Source organism: Lynx canadensis, chromosome E1 (assembly GCF_007474595.2).
Source record: "Lynx canadensis isolate LIC74 chromosome E1, mLynCan4.pri.v2, whole genome shotgun sequence".
Classification (NCBI taxonomy): Eukaryota; Metazoa; Chordata; class Mammalia; order Carnivora; family Felidae; genus Lynx; species Lynx canadensis.
The window spans coordinates 34,474,562-34,499,700 of NC_044316.2; the positions used below are offsets into that span (position 1 = coordinate 34,474,562).

A 25,139-nucleotide genomic window follows, 5' to 3' on the forward strand; every position below is an offset into this window, starting at 1 on the left:
GCCTGTTCGATCCAAGAACCTAAGTGTTTGGCTTTTCTTACCCCTGATGTAGTAGCTGCTAACCTTTTCCAGAGAGGAAAGGCTAACGCTGCCTGGGTCTGGCTGGGGGCTGGGGGCCGAGCCTTCCAGGGGCGCATTCCCTTGGGCGAGCACTATTAGCCTACGGGTGTTACCCGATGGACACAGCCTGAGGGAGGAGGGAGCCTCGAACTTCACTCACATCATTCCGTGCAAGTCTTACGACACCGCTGAGTCTTACTTGGCCCATCTATAACATGGCAACCCCCTGCCCCATCTCACCAGGCCAGCGACACAACACACTTGTTGCCCTGCAGACGGACGCACTGGGGCTTTTGGAGGTGCTTATGTGGTTGCGAGCTCGTGCACACATGCCAGAGGGGACACTGATCTGATGAATCGTGGCCAAATGTCCCAATCGTGGGACACGAAGAAGCTGGCAGGTGAGTCTAGAAGACCTGTTTCCCATGGAGTCCTCAGGGATCTGGGAGGGGCCGGTGGCCCTCGCCAGCTCTGCCACTGGTGAAGCCGGGAGCGAAGGAAGCAGACCAAGGGTCCTTGCAGGGGGAGGCAAGCTTCCATAGCTGTGACGAAGGGTAATAGCAGCCAGCAATCGCTGACGCTCACTTCTTCCTTGGTCCTTGCAACTTCTCAAAGGCAGAGATTACGAATCCCATCAGAAAACTAAAGTTCGGAGAGGTGAAGTAACTTGTCTCATGAGCCACTGCTGCTGCGTCAGAGGAAAACTTCAGACCCAAATCTGTGTGCCTTCGAAGGGCATGCTTTCTGACCTCCTCGAGAGACCCGGTCCAGGGTCTCTTAATCGGACAGGCTCGCCAGCGCTGAGGGGCTTCCCGAGAGAGGGGCTGGCTCCGCGGCTCAGAGTGCAGGGCAAAGACAAGACTACAGATCCCGCTGTCCTGGGAGAGGTTGGGAGGCCCTGGGCCGTGTGGAAAGAATACTTTTTGAGTCCAAAGCAAGTCTGGCTTCTTGGGCCTGTGATCCCAGCAGCCGTGCAGGGCCCCACGCTTGGGATGCAATGCTCTGTGGTCACTGGCTTGACATTTGAAATAATTTTATCTTGCAGTCCGTCTGGTAAGTGAAGTCAGCTGAGACAGTGGAGCATGTGCTGGGGGGTTGGGAGCTCGGAGCCTTGGCTCCCGGGGGTGTGAGGTCCCACTCCTTCCCCCCCACCCTCCCACCGCATAACCTCCACCAGAGTCCTGGTTCTGTTGTCATCTTCGGCCCCTGGCAGGGATTCCAGCAAGAGTTGGGAGTTGAGGCAGACAAGGCAGGGGCATGTTCTGAGGGCCACAGGCAGGCAAGAGACGGGAACCTCTCGCCCACCCCCATCCAGGTACAGATGCGTGCAGGCGGGGGGGGGGGGGGGCGGCATCGCAATTGCTTGGGGGTCGCCCATCTGGTAGGGGGTGCCGCTTTGGGGAAGCCGTTTTGCGGATCTTCCATTCGCTCTGGGCTCTGCCGATGGGGCTGGCCCTGTTCACGTCCGGGTCCTGCCATTTCCTCATGGAGCAAACTGAAGCAAGTTACTTCACCCGTTGGCCTCAAATGTCTCGTCTGAAAATGGGAATGATGTCAACACCCCACAGGATTCTTTTGAGGACAGTGAGTCTTGTTTCCTACCCCCCCCCCAACAAAATGCAAATCTGATTAGGACAACCTTGGGCTGAGAACTATCTAATGGCTGGGTGTTGTTCTAGAACAAAAACCAAAATCTTTCACCTAGACCAGTGCTGTCCAGTAAAAATATGATGTAAACCATGCATGTAATTAGAAATTTCCTAGCAGCCACATTTAAAAAAGTAAAGACAGGTGAAATTAATTTTAATATATTTACTTCACTCAGCATATCAAAATTATCATTTCAACGTAGAACCAATATTGAAAAGTAAATATTTCACTTTTCCTGTCTTTGAAGTTGTATTTTAGTTTTTTAATGTTTATGTATTTATTTTTGAGAGAGAGAGAGAGAGAGAGAACAGGGGAGGGGCAGAGAGAGGAGACAGAGAATCCCAAGCAGGCTCCAAAGCTGTCAGTGCAGAGCCCAATGCGGGGCTCGAACTCACCAACTGTGATGAGATTGTGACCTGAGCGGAAGCCAAGAGTCAGATGCTTAACTGACTGAGCCACCCAGGCGCCCCTATTTTATGTATTTTTATGAAATAAGCGTATCTCATTTCACAGGACTCACGGCTCCCGAGTTGGACGGCACAGGCTCCCCCAACCCGGCCACTGTCCCCCACGAGCTCTGCCCGGTGGCCATGTTGGATTGCCTGTCTTTCCTCAAAAACGCCACTCCATCCACACAGGTTCCTTCTGCTGTTCCCAGCCCTGGAAGGCCCTTCTTCCCTCTGGATCTGGTTAAGCCTACTCATCCCTCAGATGTCAGCTCGAAGGCCTTGCCTTCAGGGAGACCTTCCTTGACCCCTTTCCGTGCTTCCGTGCTGTGTACCTGGCCCTCACAACTGACATTTCACCTTTACCTGAGGTCACCTGATTTACCTCTCCCTCTCTCTCTCTCCTGCTCGTCTGTAAACTCTAGGGCAGAGACCACTCCGGGGTTCTGTGGCGGTGGTTCTAATCATCTCCCCAGGGTGGGGCACCGTGCATGGTGCAGACTCTCCACGTGCAGGACGGACACCGTTAAGAATGGGAAAGGCCTTGGCACCTGGAAAGGAACATTCATTCCTTTCCCTTCCCTCTGGTTGAGAAAATGCTCGAGAAAGGGACTCTTCTAGCTGTCGAGCTCTGCTGGAGAACCGGGGACACGAAGCACTCAGTGCCGAAAATATTTAAGTAGGAGCTCGAGTTGAGCACCCAGATTGTCTTTCTTCCCCAGATTACATACCACTTAAAAATAGCGTCTCGGCGCCTCTTCATGATTTGGGCCGTGATTAAGGAAAATTGCTCTTCAACTCTCAACATAATTACTGCCCTTCTCATGACTTGGCTTCTCGGTCAAGGAGGAGGCGGAACTGCGGAGCAGGAGTGGAGAGGGGGCATCATTGTCCCTGTTCAACTGGCAGATCTGGCAGAGCACCAAACACGGAGGTGCTGCTGTTCAACGCTTTCTAGTTCTTTCCCAGGTGAATAGGAACAAGGCTCCAGTCCAGATGCCAACTGACCCAGGTGATGCCACACCTGAGGACCCCTGTCTAGGTGAGGACTCAGCTCCTAGACCATGATGCAAAGCCAAACTCCATTTGGGTCCTTCCACCTTCGGTCAACTACTCCTTCTTAAGGACAGCGAAGTTTGGAGACTCCAAACCACAGTCTCCAAAAAAGATGGCGGTAGAACTACCTCAAGGCCTGTCACCCTGAAGTCCTGGGGAGGGGGGTACAGTAGGAGTCACACAGGATGATTTGCACCTCGGCACAACGGCTTCTGAAGGATACAGAACCCCAGGGCTAAACATTTCCTTCAAGCTTTCCAAATAACCAGCAAGTTCAAACACCCACCGTGGATTGCTCAAGGGTGACACATTTAAATATTCATTGCATATTTTAAATCCTAGCCAGGCTTCAAACTGCAAGCTTGTTGGGGGGTATAATGGGGCATACACCCCAGAGCTTGCCCAGCATCCCAAGAAAAGCCTCAGATAACTTCAAGTTTATATACACCAATAAAAGCTCCGTGTCTATTCATTATTTTCTTGGGATTACCTATGCTATAATCACCAACGATGTCAACTGAAAGGCTTTAAATTAGGTATTGTTTCTTTTACAAATGAATTTGGGGGTGATCTAGAGCTGGTGCTTAAAGTCAGAATTCAGAGGCCCAAAGAAAATGACTTCACTGAAGTTGAACTGAACAGAGGAGAGCTGAGTTCTCAAAATCTACTAAAAGTGAGTTGCTGTGAATGAGGGGTTAAGCCAGAGCAAGTGAAGATCAGGCCACCAAACACGCTGCTCAGAAAGGTGGGGTTTCCAAGGTTCTAAGTGGGCAAAATTAATGTTCTGTGAATCTAATCATTTACCTTCTGCATTCCTAATGTGAAAACAAGACACTGGAAATTCTGGCTACAGGATAGCCAAACACAGGAGCTAGGTCATTTTCAATCTGGTCCTTTTTACAGACTTACACCCCTAAATTCATAAACCCTTTAAAAAAAAATTTAACATTTATTTATTTTTTTGAGACAGAGAGAGACAGAGCATGAACAGGGGAGGGGCAGAGAGAGAGGGAGACACAGAATCTGAAACAGGCTCCAGGCTCTGTCAGCACAGAGCCTGACGTGGGGCTCAAACTCACGGACCGTGAGATCATGACCTGAGCCGAAGTCGGACGCTTAACCGACCGAGCCACCCAGGCGCCCCCCTAAATTCATAAACCCTTTAAAACGGCCTGAATGATAACTTAGTGCCCATATTTAAGACTCAGTTCAAAGCATATGGCCCCTTCTACCTCTGCAAACCTGGCCGGTTAACAGTAAGTAACATGATCCCTGGCAAGGAAAATACTAACTCACCCTTACCTGCTTAGCAACAGTCGGCCTTTGTAATCTCACGACACAAAATAGTTTTGCACTTTTATAGATTTATCAGATTCAAAACACAGGTCTCAATTCTTTATTTCAGAAGAAAAATCTCACTTCTCTGGGCATTATTTTTTTTAAAGCTTTAAAAATACCTTTAACAGTACTCACTGGTGTCTCGGCTAACGGTATAAAGAATTGGCAGGAAGATCATATTTTCTGGATTTTTTTTTAATGCCCTGGCCTGAAGTTTTCTCTTCAGCAATATCAATTTGAGACTATAGTCCTATTAGAAACCTACAACAGAGACCAAAGAAAGGAAAAAAAACCTTCTGAACTGCTGAGTTTACCATGAATAGACTGAGAAACCAAACAGAAACAGCCTGAGTTTAGACAAGAACCCAAGACGCTGGCCATCAAGACTTTTTCATCTTAATAATTTGACATGCTATTTATAAACTGTAAAAATCTCTTTTGCATATTAAGGACAAAGACATTTTAAGACTACAGGACTTCCAGGAAATAAAACTCGTTTCAATGAAAAATGGAAGCTCTGAATTGGTAGCACATGCACCATCCCTGACAGAGAAGCCCTGCTTAACAACAGCCACGCTGCAAACCTGAAAATCCCAGAAAATCCCAGAAATGAACGACTCGAGTCAATGTTTTATAAACAATGCAGTCTGGGGTGCATGTACTGGTTTGCTAACTTCATGTGGGTACTTTGGAAAATCGTTCCCTTGTCTTGAACTTCTCTGGACCGGGATAAAATTTCAAAGTGCTCTGACAAATAGAGCTATTAAAAAATTGTGCAGTATGGTACCTATAAACACAAGTTTATTTTGTAGAGTTGTAGGTCAATCCTGATCAGGCATAGGTATGTACTACTGAGGTTCAGTCAGGACAAACGGCCAGGGTCATGTTCATGTTCATGTTCACTACAAAAGGGTTGGGGGGAGGGTAAGCTGATAGACCTGGAAAAGCCAAGACCCCCTTGGCACACTGGTCCAACCAGTGTTGTTGCTGTTGTTGTTTAATCTTTAAATAATCTCTACACCCAACATGGAGGTTGAACTCCTAACCCCAAAATGAAGAGTCACATGCTCCAGAGCGAGCCTGTCCGGCGCCACCACCCCCCTTGATGCTCCATCTTTAAAAGCATGTCATACCATCATTTCCTACTTACACTTTTAAACTTGCCTATAAAATGGCAGGACTTGAGTAACTACCTTTGGGGCCACTTTTAACATACAACTTGTAGAACAGCCAAGGCACAGCCCACGGCCATGAACTCTTACTAAACAGATGGAAAGAACAAAGTTGGCAGGCACCCTTACCGACAACTAGCTCCAAGATAGGCTGTCATCCCATCCCACGCTGAGCTCCTTCCACCACACTATCTAGAATCCTTCTGGGTCAACCCTCCCAAACTCCTAGTTGAGAACCACCAGTACTTTGGAAGCACTCGGGTGCTGTTTGACCCCATTTACCCACGTTAACACACTGTACATGGTCACTTCTTTTCTCAGCGGTTACTCCTGGGCTACAAAGTCGCCACTAATCCCCATGGAACTGAGCTATACAATACCATAGCTCCTTCTGGGCAAGCACCAGGTCTTGTCTTCCCCAGCACATGAAATTGGCCTCATCTCCCAAATTCTCAATACTTCAGGGCTGATGGAGGGTGGGGGGCACACACTAGACACCCAACTGTCCAAAGAGCAGTCTTATTAAACCACGTGGGTACAGATGTACCATTCCATTCAGAGAAATGAGACGAGTATACGAGGCCTGAATCTGCAATTTGCTTAGTACCCATGGATCTCTTTGGTGGGAGCATCTCAGCTGGGAAGAAGTCACAGGTCTTTTTGAAAGACCACACAGCCCCTAATGTGGGCCAATTTCACGTAGCACTGTTCTAGTGCCACAGGATTCTGGAGGATGACAAGGGGTCCATCCCCAAGTGCCACCTCCCTCAGGTATTCTCAATTTATTTTGAATAATAAGGAAAATCTGTGGGGTGCCTGGGTGGCTCAGTGAGTTAAGTGTCTTTTGATCTCGGCTCAAGGCAATCACCTCCCGTCCGAGCCCTGTGTGTCAGACTCCCCACTGACAGTGCAGAACCTGCTTGGGATTCTCTCCCTCTCTCTGCCCCTTCCCAGCTTGCTCGTGCACGCATGCAAGCTCTCACAAAATAAACTTTAAAAAAATACGGAAAATTTGGGCAGGAGCTCCAGATTAGGCTGTTAATGGTCCCAAATCACCCTTTGTGGGAAACTGAGACTTTCATTTGTTTTTAGGTGAATATGGTAGAATTCGATTACAAAATGCCAGTCAGGAGGAAAGCTTACACTACGTTAACAGCAGAACCTACAGGATGCCTCATGGTTACAGTAATTCAACAAGGGCAGCAACTGAATTATCACCAGGTTGTTGAGCAAATTCAATATCCATTCCAATCAACAGTTTGCACCAAACATTATAAAAACTGACTTCCTGTAACAAACACGAATAGCCTTAAGGATGAAGATTGAGAATAAACATTTGAAGCTTCAAGAGCAATTTTCATTATAATTTATATTCGTGCAGAGATTGCAAAAACGAATTTCTGAGGAAGCTACAATTCCACCAACTTTTACGCCAACTTGATGTCATTTGAAGATTTTTAAGTTGTTGAAATGAATCCGATACTAGGATGCTATCTTAAAAAGTTCCAGAACACATTTAGGTTAAAACAAGGCAGAATGATCTAGAATTCTTAGTCGTTCACAACCTACATTCATTTACAATGAGGTGACTGGTAAATCAGCTGTACCTCCCTTCTACCCCTCAGCGCAGAAATCCTTCCTGCACAGCTCACAGGGCCTGACAGCCTCCACCCAGAGAAGGTGGTGTTCCTATTTTGCTCACAGACCTTTCCACGGTGTCAAAACAGCACCCGATGCACTAGGACTCAGGGATGCACAGAAGAAACTCAGGGCTAAGCCCTAAGCTCCCACTAGGGGATTAAAGGCTCACCTGGGGACCATGGTTGGGGGTAAGAAGTCCACTGCTGGCACAGGTGAATTTCATGTACCTGCAGGTACATTCCTACTTTCAACTACTTCCCTTTTGAAGAGCGAACATCTAACATTTCATGGGACTCCTACCAAGAGTAGAACAAGGCCGAAATGGAGTAGCCCCTCTGATTCGACAATCTAGCTTGAAGAGGGGAAGGATGTGCTGACCACAAGCCAGGAGTATGGCTCTTTTCACCCAACAAGTTCCCTTTCTGGAAGGGCATGAATGTGTAAGAAATGCACAGCTACAAAAGTAGCAGCTCCCTGGCTGACACCCAAAAGAAAATTATGGAAAGATAAAAATAAGTGATCGCAGAGAAAACATACACTTAGGCTCTGCTTCTAGCTTTTTAAAGGACTACAATTAAGACCCTAAATTTGGTGCTCAAGAAACTGTACCTTTTACATCTGCCAGTCATTAAACGAGGGTAAACTTCATTACATACAGTGTGCTTTTATTATGTTTTATTAGTCGCTACCTACACCAAGACCTTTTCCCATTCTTTCTTTAAATTTAAATTTTATTAAGAAATATCATACATACAAAAAGCACATAAACATACAGTTTAAAAAAGAAACCACCCACCCAGCTCTCGCAACAGAGCACTGTCAGCAGTTCCTCTGAAGGCTGCTCCTTGCCCTCCGTGGTCTCGTCTCCCTCCATCGTCGCAATAGGTAACAATGAATTTCATGTTAATCATTTCCTTGCTTTTCTTTCATTTACCACAGATTTAATTTAACCGCTCGGTTTTGACCTTCACAGAAGTGGAACTGTGGCGGATGTAGTCTTCTGTAACTTGTTTTCCGACCACTGAGATTCATCTGTGTTCACACGTGTAGCTGTAGTTCAGCTGGACTTCTGTGTAATCCCACAGAATTGGTAGGAATACGCCACGGTATTTATCCAGTGGACGGAAGGACATATGGGGTCTTCCCAGTTTGTTTTGGTTTTCCTTTTCTTCCTATTACAAACAATGCTGTTATGACATTTTCACATCCATGTCCTGACACACATGTGTAAGAGTTTCTCTAGGGTATGTATCTAGGAGTGGAATAGCCACAAGAGAAGTTAGGGCACGGACCCTTATGCCAAACTATTTCCCAAAGCTGTTAAAACATTCTTAAATCTGTTGACAACTGAGCTACTTGGGATGGCTGAGGGGAAGAAATAGATCAAGGACTCTCAAACTGCATTTTTAAAGTAGGAAATTAAAAAATCTGATACAACAATGAAAAGCACATTTACGTCTCTGCTTTGGTTTACTTGAAATGTACTTTGAAAAACTACATGTTTAAAACGTAAAAGGGTGGTCTCCTAGATCTCCAATGTTTCTAAATATACGAGTGAAAACAGCAAGATTCAAAACATATGGTGTACTTTCATATATAAAAAAAGGTCTATACATATATGCTTACATCCCCCACCTCCCTCCAGCAAGAGTAACTGTTTAACAGTTCCTGAAAAGGAACAGGAGGACAGGAGAAGGGGAGAGAGATCACCTAACACTTCTAATGTTGTTTTTTGAACCATGTACAAGCATTACAATTGTGATACAAAATTTTTAAAAAGTAGTCACCTGGGGTTCTTTCATAAACAACTAAAAAATCAGTCTGAACTCAAACCCGAAAATCGGCCCTAAACAAAGTTCCATCCTACAGAAAATACACAATTCTCAAGTGTTTTTCTTTTGTTTCATGCACTTTAGAATAATGTTTAAAAATATTCACACAGCCCATCTAAAATGCATTTTTAGAAGCATGGAACCGACACAAGCTCAAAAAACTCCCACCCTAAGTTGTTCCATTGCAACATCTCTAGAAACTTTAATCAGAAGGTGGCTGACAACCTGTATGTATGAGGTGTCCTCTGTGACACTAACTATATATGGAAAAAGTAGACAGACTGCCTGCAGGTGTGACGGTATAAGGAGAGGAGATAAACACTGAAGCCGAAATAGGACTAGTTTATTACAACCTCAAGAAGGCAAGAAATAGGTTTTAATCCAAAATGAAAAATACAGCTGACCCTTGAACAACACGAATTTGAACTGCATGGGTCCACTTATACAGGGATTTTTTTTACAGCATGGTAAATGCATGGTCTCCTATGATTTTCTCAACACTGTTCCTTGAGCTTACTTTATTGTAAGCACACAATATATAATACGCATACAAAATGTGTGTTCATCAACTATGTTGGAGGTAAGGCTCTGGTCAACAGGCTTTTGGCAGTTCTGGGGGAGTCAAGTATGTATGTGGATTTGACCACACAGGAGGTGGGGGTGGGGGTGGTTGGCATGCCTGATCTCCCCACATTGTTCCAGGGTCAACTGTAAACATCTTGTGATCTGAAGAAAAAATGTAACAAAAAGGGAGGTGACGCACAGTCTTTCTACATCGAACAGCAGACTCATTACATGGTCCCTTCGAGACACACAGCGGAAAGTAAGCTACCAGACCAGTTCTACAGTTGAGGACTCCGGCCAATTAAAAGTTCATCCAGTTTATTTTCATTAATGAACTTGTTTCTTAACTTTTAGAAATACATGCTGAACTATTTACAGATTAAATGGTGTGTCTGACACTTGCCTGAAAGTAATAGGAGGCAGGGGATACATACACACATGCACGAACATATAAAATTAAGACTGGCCACTGAGTCTTACTAGTGGTGAGTTTTAATAAAGGCTGATTGTACTGTTCTACTTTTATGTAGGTCTTAAGTTTTCCAAAATGAAAAGTTAAAAAACCCTGATTGCTCTCATCCAAGTCCAATCTTATCAAGTAATCTTCTGAGTAGTAAAATCTGGCTCCCCTTAAAGGCTCTTCACAGAGAAGATACACACTGACCAACTGACAACTGTTTAGCCCTAAAGGCAGAAACGTGTATTTCTTACAGTAAATTCAATTAGCACACAGCCTCTATATTTGATTATGAATTTAAGCAAGAATAGTTTCCTCTTGAGCCTGATAAATTTGGGTGTTGAGGGCAACCCAACTTCTAAATCTCCAACTAAAACCAGACCTTAGTCATGGACACCTTAAGGGGCCAGGCCTCTCCCTCAAATCCTACGTAACTCCCATCGTGATCAACACATCTAAGTGTCCATGGAATCATGAAGATGATGAAGACTTTTCATGAACTCATTTACTGTATGTACCTCATTAAAGTAATTTAGCTATGGATTCTAAAAGAGGCAAGAACAAGTCTGGCATTTTAAATCCCTTAATAATTTTAGCAGCTTAATACTTTAGTAAACTGTTTTCGGTTTTTCGGGATGGTTTTTCCAGAGACGGAGCAACAGAATATGATGAACTAGCACTCCAAAGTCCTTCGCTCTCACGATCGCAACCTTGTCCAACTCCACCAACAGTGCCTGGGAGGGGCTGACTTTGTATCAGACGGCTTCACATCTTATCTTAATCCTGACAAAGTCAGAGATATCCAACCCATTCGCCTGCTGCTGTACCTCCAAAATCAGCTAGTGAGCCAGGAGTGCTCTGTGCCCCTGGCATGATCTCACACAAAGCACCTCTGAAGTGGTAGCTTCATCATTTCCCAAAGCTTGGTGGAGGGTATTTTAGGAAACTCTGTGATACTTCACTAAGCCTATCAGAACGAATACAGTGGCAGAACAGTGAGGCACCAGACCAAAAGGCGGAGGCTAGGTTCCATGAGCTAGCTCTCCGCCAACATGGAGCCACGTGACTTTGCGTACGTCATCTAACCCAGTTACCCGGTTTCTCTACCTTATAAACTGACAACAATATTTGAAAATTATAAATCACAAAAAAACTGCTATGATATACGTAGCCGGTAATACTTTTACACAGTTGACAAAGCTGGCTATAGATAGAAACATGCTGCCGAATCAGCTGGGGTGGGGGGACCACCTGCTTAAGCCTCGGTTTTTAAGAATAAATCCTTATTATGTGTACTACACACCCCATACACAGAACTGAATACATCTGTAATCTGACAAGACCAGGTTAAAAGAAATCTTGACACAGGATTTAAAACAAAGACCAAAGCTAGTTAAAAGTTCTTGAATAGTCTTCTACATCATTATTTCATAGCTAGAAGAAGATAGTGTTCATCAGAAGGCTATTTTGAATTTTCTACTACTAAAGGAATCTCTCAGGGATGTAAAAATATATTCTAGTTCACTGTACATCTTTGCTATTAAAAGCAAAATTCAAATTTATTCATAACCACCCAAAATTGAAGCACCATTATTTAAAACATTTAAACTGCAGAAATTCTATAAAAATTAGTCTTTAACAGAACAATCAGATAAAACTGTACACCAACACTTCTAGTAACAGTGCACCTCATATTTAAAACAGGGGACTAGTTCAGAGTCAATAGCTTTATTAGAAAAGATTAATACTAAAACTTTTCAATGACAGAGACAATCAAATTTGTAACAGAAAGTCAGAGATACTTTATTTTCACTTCTAAATCCAAAGGCTAGATAGAGCAGAGTTGTAAAAATGGAATCCCACTTAATCTGATTCACACAAATACTAACGTTTAATCCTGTTTTCAAAGTCCAAGAATGAAAACTTGCAATTAAACACTGAGCAAGCCACATGTTTAGGTAATATTTCTTAAAAAGTCTTAAAGAAAACAATATGATACAGGACCTAAGTTTTCAGTGGCATATATATGCTATTAACACGTGTTCTGAAATCTGGTAGGTCACGTCAGTCCTGAATTAATTTTTAATAAAAAAACAAAACAAAACAGAACAACTAACTGAGCTTTCTACTTTTCTATGCCACTATAGTTTTCTTTCACCTCATTTTAATGTCGATCTTCATGTTATGCCGTTTTCAGGTTTCTTCCAGAAATCTTCGAACAGTTGTCCTACAATGCAAAAGTTGGGGAAAAAGGATAATTAGACAACATGTAAAAGGCAAATTTTTATGACTAAGTGTTGGCCCAGTCACTAACTGCTACTTAACATATGGACACGGAACGTCTGTATTCTTTGTAAGTTATCAAGGCATCAGCGTGGTCTTAAAGCCCTGTGCCCGCGTGTGCTGGCCTATGCGTGAATGGCTCACACACGTAACACTACACTGCTGTCCTAGAAGAAGAAAGCCATTGACAAACCAACTACTTGGTACTCCCTTTCCGTAGAAATCTTTTATCCCAAGCCACTAGCCCAAAGAATGAATAGTTTATAGGTTTTCAGAACTCATAAAACCTAACTTTTAATAGTTCTTTAAAAACCCAAATTCATTCTACATGATTCATCAACTCTTTGTATTTCACAGATTGAAGGTGTCTGCCTCTGCCATCCACTGCTGCTTGAAACGTCTCAGCCAGTGACTATTCCTAGGGATCTATGGCTGCCTGCAGATTCTCCTACACCGTAGGAAATATTAAACACATACCTCTTAAAGACTTGAGAATTGCATTGAGTGTAACAAGGCGAATAATGTGAAGTGTTTATTGTATTTAAAATTCTTTAAAGATATCTAATTCTGGGCACCACTGCATCCCTACATACAGTTGAAAAAAAATTCCATTCTGTTAACATTTGATTTATAAGTTTTCACGCAATACACAAAAAACCCCTCTGTGCGTCTTGTAAAGAACAAAAAAGATACACAACAGTTAAGCGTAAAGATCACAGGCAATAGCATTCAAACATGGATGTGGGTAGAGAAAGGAGTACCTGGCATGAGTACCTGCTTAGTTTGACTGAATCCTTGATTTTTAATTTGGCTTTTCATGGGCCGCTCACAACACCAACGCTGTGTGAGGTATGGTAGTCAGCTGCAATAATTCATAAACCCTACACTTCCATCAATCCAATGCTACTGGCTCTCGAGTTACAGAACAAACTGCATTAGAATGCAAGGCAATAAAGCAAAAAACTAGAAACATCCTTGACAAAGAAATACTAGCAGTTTAATTAAAACAAAGTAGTCCAACATGTGCCTCAGAAATATTTAAGTTGTTAAAGCATATGTCTCTGCCAATGTACCAACACAAGATGGACTTAATACCAAAAAGAAAAAAAAACAGTTCAACCTTTTTATTAAAAAAAAGAAAAAAAAAAGAAATGACAGCAAAATCCCTAAAAAAAAGGATAATTAACTTTTCAATGGCGACTACATTACAAACGTGGGCAGTAATTTCCAAAGAGGCACACTAATGGGGGCACGAGTCTGCTACAAAATAGCTGAGACAAAACAATGTACCTCAAAATGTTTTGCAGGACTACACTGTCTTTTCCTTCAGAAGATGCTTTTGTATGTCTTCTTACTCGGCTTAGCTCCGTCTTCGTCTGTGCATACTTACGCTGCACTGCCAAACAGTAACAAAAAGCCCTAATCAAAGTGAGAAACAATACACTTACCTCTGTCTGATCTGAGGTCTTATCAGATCAGTTTTAATTGGACTGAGTGTCACCTTCAGATTTAATGTCTTCACTGGTCCCATTGACCTCATTCTTAGTATCACTTTCCTTTGATTCAGTGTTTGTGTCTTCACTCTGTTTTTCTCGACTACTGGACTTCACACTACTTTTTTTATCATCAGATCCCCTCTTTTCTGCCATAAAAGAAGACATTGATCGTGGATTTTAAAGTAAAATACAATACACATATGACATTTTGAAAAGCGAAACAATTGAGAGATGAAAAGACAATTATTTCCCACAGACTGCAAGTAACAGTTTGGCGAATCTATCAAAGGGATAAAAATCGGGGAGCACCATACGGGGAATTAGAGAGCAAAAGGTAAAAGAGTATGCAAATTCTCTCAAACTGGTGAGAATCTACTAAGTACGGGCAACTCCAAATCACTGCAGGATCAAAGATGTAAGTAAATTTCATCTGGGGCGAGGAACATCAAAAAGCAATGGGAAGGGTATGAACGGTAGCACACAAGAACTGTGTTCACACAGAGTGAGTTACTAAGGTAAAAAGTAAAAACAGTTAATTTAATAGGCCTGTTTCTCCAACTGTAGATTTGGTAATGCAACAGACTACTTACATATGTATCAATCTGAACACCTAAGAGGAACAAGCCCAATGAAAGAAAGTGGACCTTAGATCTCAATCCAAGCACTGAACTTTGCTAAGAAAGTGCTTTGCTAAGAAAAGTAATATAGATGCCACCTCAGAGTTGTTTTTCCAAAAGGAGAAATTAAAATTCAACTCAGCTGCGAATGAAGAACAAAAAAAGTAAATCTCAACTTTTTCTCCTGTTTTCCTCGTAATGGTGAAACCTCAGACTAGGGGTAGAAAGTGGGATGTGGAGCAAGAATATTCCAGCTTTTTTAGTTCCAAGTATTGCCTAACAAAAGATTTCTACAGAAAATGCTAACACAAACTACAAGCCTCCTGGAAAAACTGTTTTTCCCCTTAAAACTAAGTTAAGAACAACTGGTCTAGCAGAGTAGTCCATAAGACAGAAAGATGTTTTAAGAGAAGCACAACCCTTTACAGATTCTGGACAAAGTTGTTAAGACACAACAGCAAGTAACTAGGAGAGGGATGGTAATGCAAACAAAATATGGTGGTGGCAGGGGGCGCTCATTCAAAGAATGGAAGAACTGAAGATCTTATGTGAAGGAGCGGATTCAGTCCATAAGACTTGCAAAATGCACACGAAGCAATGTCCAAGTAGCTGACGGCAGGACTTGCTCCATGTCTGTCCGTCGACTCAGGAGAACTGAGCCAGTACAGTGTGCTCTAACTGACCTTGTGGGCAAGTCCTCCCTTTGTGCCTTATGGGCTTCTCCGGTGCACGGGTAGCTTCAATGAGGAAGAGTCGTCTTGTTGCCCCGTAGAGGACTAGTCAGTCCAATAATCTTATCTTCTGCCCTATGTAGATATGGTAGATCTTAATAGTCCTAAGGACATCCACAAAGTGTGGTGGATTTCAGGGCTATGGATTAAAGAAGGAAACTCTCTGACAAAGAGAGAACCTTAAATTGGTTGGTGTTAAGAAATATAGGTCTGTGTAAGAAACCACTTTTCACTGTGGCGTTCAAGTACTTCCAATCACAGCACCTGGAGTAGTGGCCTCCCGCTTACTCATGTGCCATTATCAAGTGCTGTTCCTGCTCAGAGTTCAGGCCTTCGGTCATCTGTATACCTAGGCGTGCCTCAATGGCTACATGGCATTTTCAAAAGCCAGTAAATCATATCACTTTTAAAAGAGATCCCCAAGTTCAAGACAAATCTATAATGCATTCCCAATCTTTCAAGGTGGACCTGATGCAGAACTTTCTCCAAATCAAGTCTTCCCTCCTTCCTCTGTGAAAATCTGTCCATAATCCAAACAATGTAGCTTATTCTACTTAAGCAAAGGTTTTTATTAAATTCTATGATGTCACCATTATAATTAAGATTCTATTACAGCTATGCAATTCAGGACATCTTTTTGCTCCATCCAGAAATTATACAAACACGTCTGTTTGAAGGCAAGCCAGTTGCATCTATTGCTCATTTCTGATCCCGGACAGTTCTGAAGGCTAGCTATTGTCCCTGGGCATCAATCCAACTATTTTAAGCGACACAAAGGGAATATAGCAAAGAGCTTTAGTTCTCAAAGAGAAGTGATTAATTTGATCTCTAACGCCCATTATCTGGCTCTGGAGACTGGACCCCTCACCCAAAAAACACATTTACAAAGTCTTGCAAAAAAGGCTGGGTGAAACTTTCTAAACTAATGTAAAATCAGTTGATAACCCTTTGTAGCAACTGCCTATTGAATCACAGAAGTAATTTCTGGACTTAAATGACAAATAATAAAGCTCGTGACAGCAAGTTTAAAAAACTGTCGTTTCCTATTTAACATTTGCTCCAGGTGGTAGAAAAAATAACATATGTAAATATTTTTAAAAGAAAAGGGATACTTATTTCAGGAAAAATGAAAGCGTAAGACCGAAAATATATGTCCACTGTTTGTGTGCTGGCATTTCTCTAACTCAGTTTAACAAAAACCTGAGTCTGGCCCAAAAAACAAAAAAAACCCAACACAACAAAAAAAACCACACACAAAACAAAAACCATAGAATAGTTCCATAAAAGAAAGTAAGAAACGAGTATCACACAAAAGTCCAGTTTAACAAACTCAAACACAGCAGCACGTATGTCGGGTGATCTAACACGGACACCAACAGGCAGGACAGGATGGAACAAGCAGAGCCAAGAAAATTAGAAACAGGCCCTTGCTCTCATTCCTAAAAACCATGCAAAGCGGAACAGCCCATTCAAGACAAAATGAAAGATGCTCAAAAGATCTAAAGAAAGTACAGAAGGGAGACCCTGATTTTCAAAGAATGATCTTTCAGTTAAGACTAAGCTAAACAATGAGAATATCCATGTAAAAACATGCCAAAGACAAAATGAGAAAGTCCATTAACAGAGCAGTGACAGTGCATTCCAGCCACCAGAATGCCACAGAAAACCAAAGGGAAAGGTAGAAAGGAAAGAGCGTGTTGTTTCAATAGAAAACACAGTGAAGACGTACGTAAGATACTCAACTTCTGCAAACTTAGAAGTTAATTACGGAGGTAAATGAAGGCTGCACATGAGGACCAATGCAAAATAGCACACTTACTCTGCAAGACATATTATGGAACACGCAGCAAAGAAAAAAAATGTTGCCAATAACCAAGCTAATAAATTCTACAGCCTTATAATCCTGAAGAGTAACGCGATACTTGGAAGAATTGAGACGATAAACCTCAGGTTAACAACTGAAGGATGTGGTTTTGGCATGTTCTAAGAAAACACCAGGTCAACTGTCACTGTCACAAGTCAGAGCAGGAGGGGAAAATAATGCCTGCCTCCTACTGAATGGTGTTGGTTCTAAGTAAAAAAGAAGATAGCTTGAAATGGAACTCTGCCTATCTCCAAAGAAATGTGAGTGCAGAGAAAGGAGTGTTAAAATAATCTAATTAATGAATTAAATCTTTAATTAATGAATTAAATTCTCACATAAACTAACCTTTCTCCTTGGATTTTCTATCTTGTTCTCTGTCCCGACTTTTGCTCCTGTGCTTATAGGACTTTCGATCCCGGCTTTTTGATCTTCTTCGATCCCGACTACGAGATCTATGTTTTCTTTCTGATCGATCATGGCTTCTGCTTCTTCGTCGATCTCTGCTTCTTCACAATTTGAAATAAAAGGAAAGCAACTTCAGCTGACATGACAATGAGAAAAACCTTGCAAAAATTATGTACTATTTAATAATTAACAAGATTAAGCAAAACTTAGCTTTAAAAGGCAAATGAATAGAATCCACTACTAAAACATATGTACAGTAGAAATCTTAAGAAGTTACTGAAAATCTAACTTCAACTTTTCAAATAGTGCTAAGATAGTTATCATGGTCTTTAAGACTCCTCTTCAATCGTTAACTCCAAAACAATAAAACCGATTTCATTTTTTGTGTTTTTAAAGAATCAGTTACATAACACTTTATTTCTTTTTAACTTTTTATGTTATTTTATTTTATTTTTGAGAGAGAAAGACAGAGTGTGAGTGGTTGAGGGGCAGAGAAAGAGGGAGACACAGAATCTGAAGTAGGCTCCAGGCTGAGCTGTCAGCACAGAGCCCAATACAGGGCTCAAACTCATGAGCCGTGCCATCATGACCTGAGCCAAAGTCAGATGCTTAACCAACTGAGCCACCCACTGGCCCCTAATTTTTGTTTTAGAGGGAGAGAGAATCCCAAACAGGCTCCACAATGTCAGTGCAAAGCCCGACGTGGAGCATAAACTTACAAACTGTAAGATCATGCTGTAAACTGAAATCAAGAGTTGGGCACTTAACTGACTAAACCACCCAGGCACCCCAGTTAGGTAACACTTTAGTTCTTGTATTAAGCGTGGTGTCCTCCAAAGTAAATGTACATAATTTTACCCAAAATAACTTATAATTTAAATGTCTTCTTAGAATCAATGAGAAGAGAAACAAAGAGACCATCCAGCTGCACGGACTTCCTAGTAAGAGCACATCAAACCTCCTTTGACAGGTGAAATAGCAAAGAAGTTGCCTTGAAGATGGAGTGGCTAACTGACTCCACTCTCATAATCTATTCTAGTCTTTGACAATACTTGAGAGCTTCCCAAGGACCAAGGAAATAACATTAGTAATCACTACTGTTTATTGCACACTCGCTCTATGCTGGGCAGTCTCGTGTGCTCTATGTACCTGCTTCGCCTTCTTTCTCTACTTCGTGATCTTTTGTGGTCCCGAGACCTGCTGCATCTTCGGTCTGAGGTTCGGCTTGAATGCCGACTTCTTGAACGACTTCGTTTTCTTCTTTCTCTGTCTCTAGCCCTTTCTTTCTCTCTTTCTTCCTCTTCTCTCCGTCTTTTCCTTTCTCTTTCCTCTCTTTCTCTTTCCCGTTCTTTTTCTCTTTCTTCCCGTTCTTGCTTCTCCTTTTTTAAACGCTCATCACGATCAGGTTCTTCAGTTCTTTTTCTTAACTTTTCCTAAAAGAAATCAAGTTCAATTTTTATAAACACCCTTAAAGACTCTGTCAAACAAGGGCTGACGTGTAAAGCATGTGTAAATCAACTTATGGAATCTGATATCCTAAAAGAAAATGTAGAAATTCTGACACCATGTTTGTATGCAAGATAATGTTACTTGACAAAGTCCTCAGGGATAGGCTTTCTCCCAAATTCCTGGCACGAAAGAGTGAAGGAATTAAAATGCTTTGATAGTATTCATTAATAGCAAAATTTTATAGGGATTATTATGGTTTCAAATAATACACATCAACAAAATATCCACAAGAGGCTTATGTCTCTATGTGATCAATTTTTAGCCACACTGAAGTACAGTACTAGCTGTGGTTAAAGTGCATGCTTGAAAGCTTACTTTTAATTCTTCAACAGTAGCTTTAATTTTGGCATATCCCATGTGCTGCTTTCCCATCAAATGGTCATCTACCCGGGACTGGGCATCTCCGACTATCAAAAAGGCTCCACACACTTCACAAACTTCCATTTGTTTTTCTTGGGCAGCAAAACTTTCAATCGTCTGAAATGACAAATCAGTTATTATAAAGAGTATCTGAGTGAGAACAAACAAATCCAAAATATATACTTAAAATTTAGAACAGAGTTCTAATTTTGTGCATTTCTCCAAAGCCATTAATACTGAGTACCAACTGGCCAACTTTTAGAGCAGGGAACAAGGCAACAGCAACCAACTTTCCATTATCATTAAGGAAGTGTGGAGACCCCGTCCCTCAACAGTAACTAGTCAATTACCCACACCACCTTGAAAATGGTTAACTACCTCTCAGAAAGCTACCTATTTTAGTCTGAATTCCTTTCTTAGGTTCAACAGGCTAAAGGTGTGGCCTCCATATTAAAAGTATTTTTAAAGGGGGCTCCTGGGTAGCTCAGTCAGTTAAGCATCTGACTTTGGCTCAGGTTATGATCTCATGGTTCCTAAGTTTGAGCTCCGTCATCAGGTGAGCAGGAGCCCCACTTCTCTCTCTCTGCCCCTCCCTCACTTGCACCCTCTCTAAATAAATAAACTAAAAAAAGTATTTTGGTGGGGGGGGGGGTTTCCTGAGCTCAGCAGGTTAAGCATCCAACCCTTGATTTCGGCTCAGGTCATGATCTTACGGTTCCATGGGATCAAGCCCCACATCAATGGGGCTTGGGATTCCCTCCCTCCCTCCCCCGCTCCCAATCTCTCTCTCAAAATGAACAAACATTTAAAAAATACAAATAGGGGCGCCTGGGTGGCTCAGTCGGTTAAGATTCTGAATTAGCTCAGGTCCTTATCTCACGGCCCTGTGCTAACAGCTCGGAGCCTGGAGCCTACTTCAGATTCTGTGTCTCCCTCTCTCTCTGCCCCTCCCCCACTCATGCTGGCTTTCTCAAAAATGAATGATGTTAAAAAAAATTTTAATGAAATATATATGTGTATTTTTTCAAGAGGCGCCTAATCGGCTCAGCAGCAGAGCATGCGACCCTTGACCTTGGGGCCATGAGTTCAAGCCCATGCTAGGCACAGAGCTATGTAAAAAAAAATTTTCCAAAATGCTTAGGGAACTGAACTCACTGAGCATAATCTGTACATATCCTATTCGATATATGGGAACCAATGACCAATTATTTTCTACCATCGACACCCAAAACAGGTATATCACATTCTCTAATATAAAAAAGTAGAAGATACTTTGAGTACACTAATTTTGAGCTAAGGTAAATATATATGGAGTAATTAGGGATGCCTGGGTGGCTTAGTCAGTTAAGTGTCCAACTTCAGCTCAGGTCATGATCTTGCAGTTCGTGGGTTCGTGCCCCAGGTCGGGCTCCGTGCTGACAGCTCAGAGCTTGGAGCCTGCTTCAGACTCTGTGCCTCCCTCTCTCTCTCTGCCCCTCCCCAACTCCTGCTCTCTCTCAAAATTAAATAAGAACACACACACACACACACACACACACACACACACACACACACACACACACACAGTAATTTATCGGAACAAGAAAGCAAAACCCAGGCCCAAATGAGTAGTCCTAAGGCATGGGCTGGCATGCCAGTACCTAGAGGCTTGTTTTTGTAAATAAAAGTTTTATTGGAACACAGCCACGTCAATTTGTTTATACACTGTCCAAAGTCGCTTTCATAAAATAAAAGCCGAGCTTGGTAGCTGCCAGGGATCATCTGGCCTGCAAACCTGAAGTATTTACTGTGTGGCCTTTTAAGATACAGTTTGCAAACTCCTGATTTAGGACATTAGAAAATTGTCTACAAAGATTCTCAAGTAGCAACAGGTCGTAGTAATTCACAGTGAAGAGCCTGGATAAATCAAAATGAGGTTGCTACTCACCGAGGTCGTGGATCTAAGCAACTCTCTCTCTTCTTTTAACTGTTCAACTAATTTCATCATTCCCTGGGCTTCTTCTACTTTTCCTTCAGATCCTAATTCTTCAATCTAAGAGGGATTTAAAAAAAAAAATGCAGTCAAGACTCCTTTCTAACCAAACTACCTAAGTATTTTTCTGTTCTTTCCCAAGTTTCATTAGCATTTAGTGGTTGTTTTGGGTCTTTTGTCTAATTTTGTTTATTGAAGCCTCTTTGGGTTAAATTTACCCTTTTGATTTTTTACAGCATTAGTAAAGTGTATTTGACATGCAATAAACTGCATATTTTTAAGGTGTACAATCTGTTAAGTTTTGACAACCATGAAACTAACACCATCATCTACATAATGAACACATCCATCACCCTAAATTTGCTTTGTAGCACCTCCTCCCCAGGCAGCCACTGATCTGTTTTCTGTCACTACAGACTAGTTTGCATTTTTTAGGATTTTATGTAAATGGAATTATGTACTTCTTATTCCTTTTTTTGGCCTGGCTTCTTTCACTCAGCCTAATTATCTTAAGATTCACCCACTGTTACATTCATTTTTATTACCGAGCCATATTCCACTGCATGGATGCATCACAGCATTTATCCATTTGTCTACTGATAGACATTTGAGCAGTTTCCAGTTTAAGGGTTTTTGCCAATTACAAACAAAGCTGCTATTATACAACCCTGTGTAAACATATGCTTTCATTTCTCTTGGGTCAATATCTAGGACTGGAATGACTCATGACGCGTCTTAACTTTTTAAGAAACCTCCTCTTTCCAAAGTGGCTATACCATTTTTAGCTCCAACCAGCAGTGTATGATAGTTCCAGTTTGCCCACATCTTCATTAACACTTGGTATGGCCAGTTGTCTTAGCTTTAGCCATTCTAACAGAAGAATGAACAGTAAGTGTCTCATTGTGGTTTTAATTTGTATTTATCTAATGACTAATGACTTCGAGCATCTTTACATGTATGTATTTGCCATCCCTTTATCTTCTTTGGTTAAGGACTATTCCAAGGATTTTCTGTTATTCACATATACAATTCTTACCTGCTGCAGGAGTACATCAATTTTATCTGTTAGAACCTGAATTTTTTCTTCATTTTTGCCTGTTGGACCAGCTGCCTATTGAAAAGAAAATAAATGTATTATCAGTAAGTAAAACACAGGAATATTCAAGCTCTCACATACCATACATAACACTTGCATTCATCCGTTAAAATACTGAATCACAAGGATAACTCAATTACTATTTGAAGAAATAGTCAATTACATATTTTATCAGTTACTAATAATTAAAAGAAAAATCTTAATGATTAGCAAAATCAGTACTACTAATAAAGAATGAAAAAAAATGAATGCCTTTTAAGTTTATGTCATTCTAAAAGAACACAAATTAATGAACCTGAACACAAGTTTCAATACTACAGAGGCCTCTGGGTCTCCAGAGAAAAGGGACATGTTACAAAGACTAACAAATTAATTTCATACTCACCCCAGAAGACTGCTGGTTTTGAGATAATGCCAAACGAGCATGGCCTCGTCTAATTCTACGTTCTACTTCTGCAAGTAAGCTCTGCAGGTATCGCAAAAAATCTCTCTCATAGCCAACTTTCATAAAACGAGAACTCTTCTCATACCTGATAAGAATAAACAAGCGTTACTTTCTTTCCACATCTTTATCCATTAAAACTCACATATTCTCTTAACTATTTTTGTTAATGTTTATTTTTGAAGAGACAGAGCATGAGTGGGGAGGGGCAGAGACAGAGAGAGAGAGAGAGAGAGAGAGAGACAGACACACACACACACACACACACACACACACACACACAGACTCTGAAGCAGACTCCAGGCTCTGAGCTGCCAGCACAGAGCCCGCAGCAGGGGTCGAACTCACGAGCCATGAGATCATGACACCCAACCGAGCCACCCAAGCACCCCTTAACTAATCTTATACACTGCTGTATTTACTCTGAAGGGTAAATCAAGTGTTTAAGAAAATTTCTAGTCCCTCAGCTTGGTAAAAGGAAAGTAGTACTTAGCATTTTGTCTGGTTAAGAGCACAGATAAGGCAAATCTAGGTGCTTCGCCAGCTCTACCACAATACTGGACCTGTGACCCTCGCCCCAGGATAAGTCTCATTTATAAAATCAGGGATTTTAAGGGGCGCCTGGGTGGCTCAGTAGTTTAAGCGTCCCACTCTTGATTTCAGCTCAGGTCATGATTCCAGGATCATGAGACAGAACCCTGCCCTGGGCTCTGTGCTGAGCATGGAGCCTGCTTGGGATTCTCTCCCTCTTTCTCTGCCCCTCCCCACCTCATGTGCACACACAACTTCTCTCTCTCTCTCTCTCTCAGAATAAATATTAAAAAAAAAATCAGGGCTCTTAAAAAAAAAGATCAGGGTTTATTAGTATTTAAGCATATAGTATGCACTCATGTGGTATCATTTTTGAAGCTATGACTTTCTACCATCCCACCTATTGAATAGAACCCCAACAAGACATTCATTTTATACTAATTGCAATTATTTCTTTAATCCTTGTCCCCTTTAAACCAAATAACTGACCAAGGGGAAAGGACCTCAAAAGACAACTTACTGTTTCCGAAGATTTTCATCATGAATTTTCTCACATGGACCTGAAAAAAAAATGAGAAATGTAATGTATAAATTATTGGGGATGTTAACCTTTCCTCTTGCCAAAACAAAAGAAATTTCTTTAAAAAAAGATCCATTTGATCACTGAGTAGTCTGTACACACCTAAATTGGGCCTAATGAATCACAAAGCAATGTGCCCAAAGTAAACACATAAAAATTGTTCCCATTAATCTTCAAGATCAGTATAACAGAGAGCAACTATACAGTAAGAAGAAAGAAGAGGGAATGCATGGAAAGAGAAATCATTCCTACTGCCACCCAAGAAAAAAACTGTAATGAGGGCCAACCTGCTGATCTTTTACTAATTTGGGGCATCTGCAAACAAAGCCAAAGAGTACAAGAATACTGACCTAGTCCCACCCCCACCTACCTCCAGAAGGCAACAGATTTTAACCACGTCACCTATGCCTTCCGGAATTTATTTCCATATTTCTAAACAATTTTGCCTTTTCCTGGTTAATCTTAGACATCAAAATTTTAGGTTCAATAAACACTTTATATTTTGACTATACAAGTACTATTACTTGCTGAGTCCAACAAAAGGAGCATTATGAGGACTTATGATATACTTCGTACTTTCGCTGGAATTCTTTTCATTTGCTTAATTTTCTGTATCTCCAAATTCTTCTCACTTTAATTCAGCTACAGAAATTCCCTCAATACTAATCTCTCTCAAGATTCCAAATCTATCAGATAATCAGCTTCAATTTCATCCCTGAGCTTTCTGTTCTGTTTCAATCCAGCTGCGTATTTTCTAAACTCACTGATAAGAGTTGTCATCCTGAGTGGTTCCTTTTCTGGTCTGCATTGGATGCAGTTTACTGGATCTCTTGTTTTTCTCCTTGGTCTTACACTCATGTGTCGGTGGAATTTCCAGAGAAAAGAATCATGGGAGATAAATTTGCTGAGATCTTGCATATCTGAAAATGTCTTTTTTTCACCTGCAGGCTTTGATGTTTGGCTATATAGCTAACCCAGTAAAAAATATATTTTCACTCAGAATCCTGAGGGTGTTTCTCCAAAGTCTTCAAGCGTCC

General features: G+C 41.6%; 2 protein-coding genes across 12 annotated transcripts in view; one reads left to right on the forward strand and one right to left on the reverse strand.

The window, feature by feature from the left end:
• Positions 1–427: 427 nt before the first annotated feature.
• On the forward strand, positions 428–5,138 carry ANKRD40CL (ANKRD40 C-terminal like). The gene is given in 3 exon segments (XM_030294597.1): positions 428–461; positions 3,788–3,957; positions 5,001–5,138. Coding segments are annotated over 3 exon segments (342 nt in total).
• A 2,935-nt stretch (positions 5,139–8,073) lies between these two features.
• LUC7L3 (LUC7 like 3 pre-mRNA splicing factor) overlaps positions 8,074–25,139 on the reverse strand; it is a 30,515-nt gene continuing 13,449 nt past the window's right edge. For 2 of the 11 annotated variants that reach the window (XM_030296929.1, XM_030296936.1), the window contains exons 3-11: positions 24,043–24,082; positions 22,935–23,079; positions 22,490–22,564; positions 21,409–21,513; positions 19,437–19,598; positions 18,762–19,045; positions 17,553–17,713; positions 14,001–14,141; positions 11,929–13,895 (exon numbers count right to left, since the gene is read on the reverse strand). In XM_030296929.1, the coding sequence (XP_030152789.1) occupies positions 13,705–13,895; positions 14,001–14,141; positions 17,553–17,713; positions 18,762–19,045; positions 19,437–19,598; positions 21,409–21,513; positions 22,490–22,564; positions 22,935–23,079; positions 24,043–24,082 (1,304 nt within the window). In that variant the 3' untranslated portion in view covers positions 11,929–13,704. The other 9 variants (XM_030296933.1, XM_030296931.1, XR_003964901.1 and 6 more) reach the window with 9 other exon arrangements.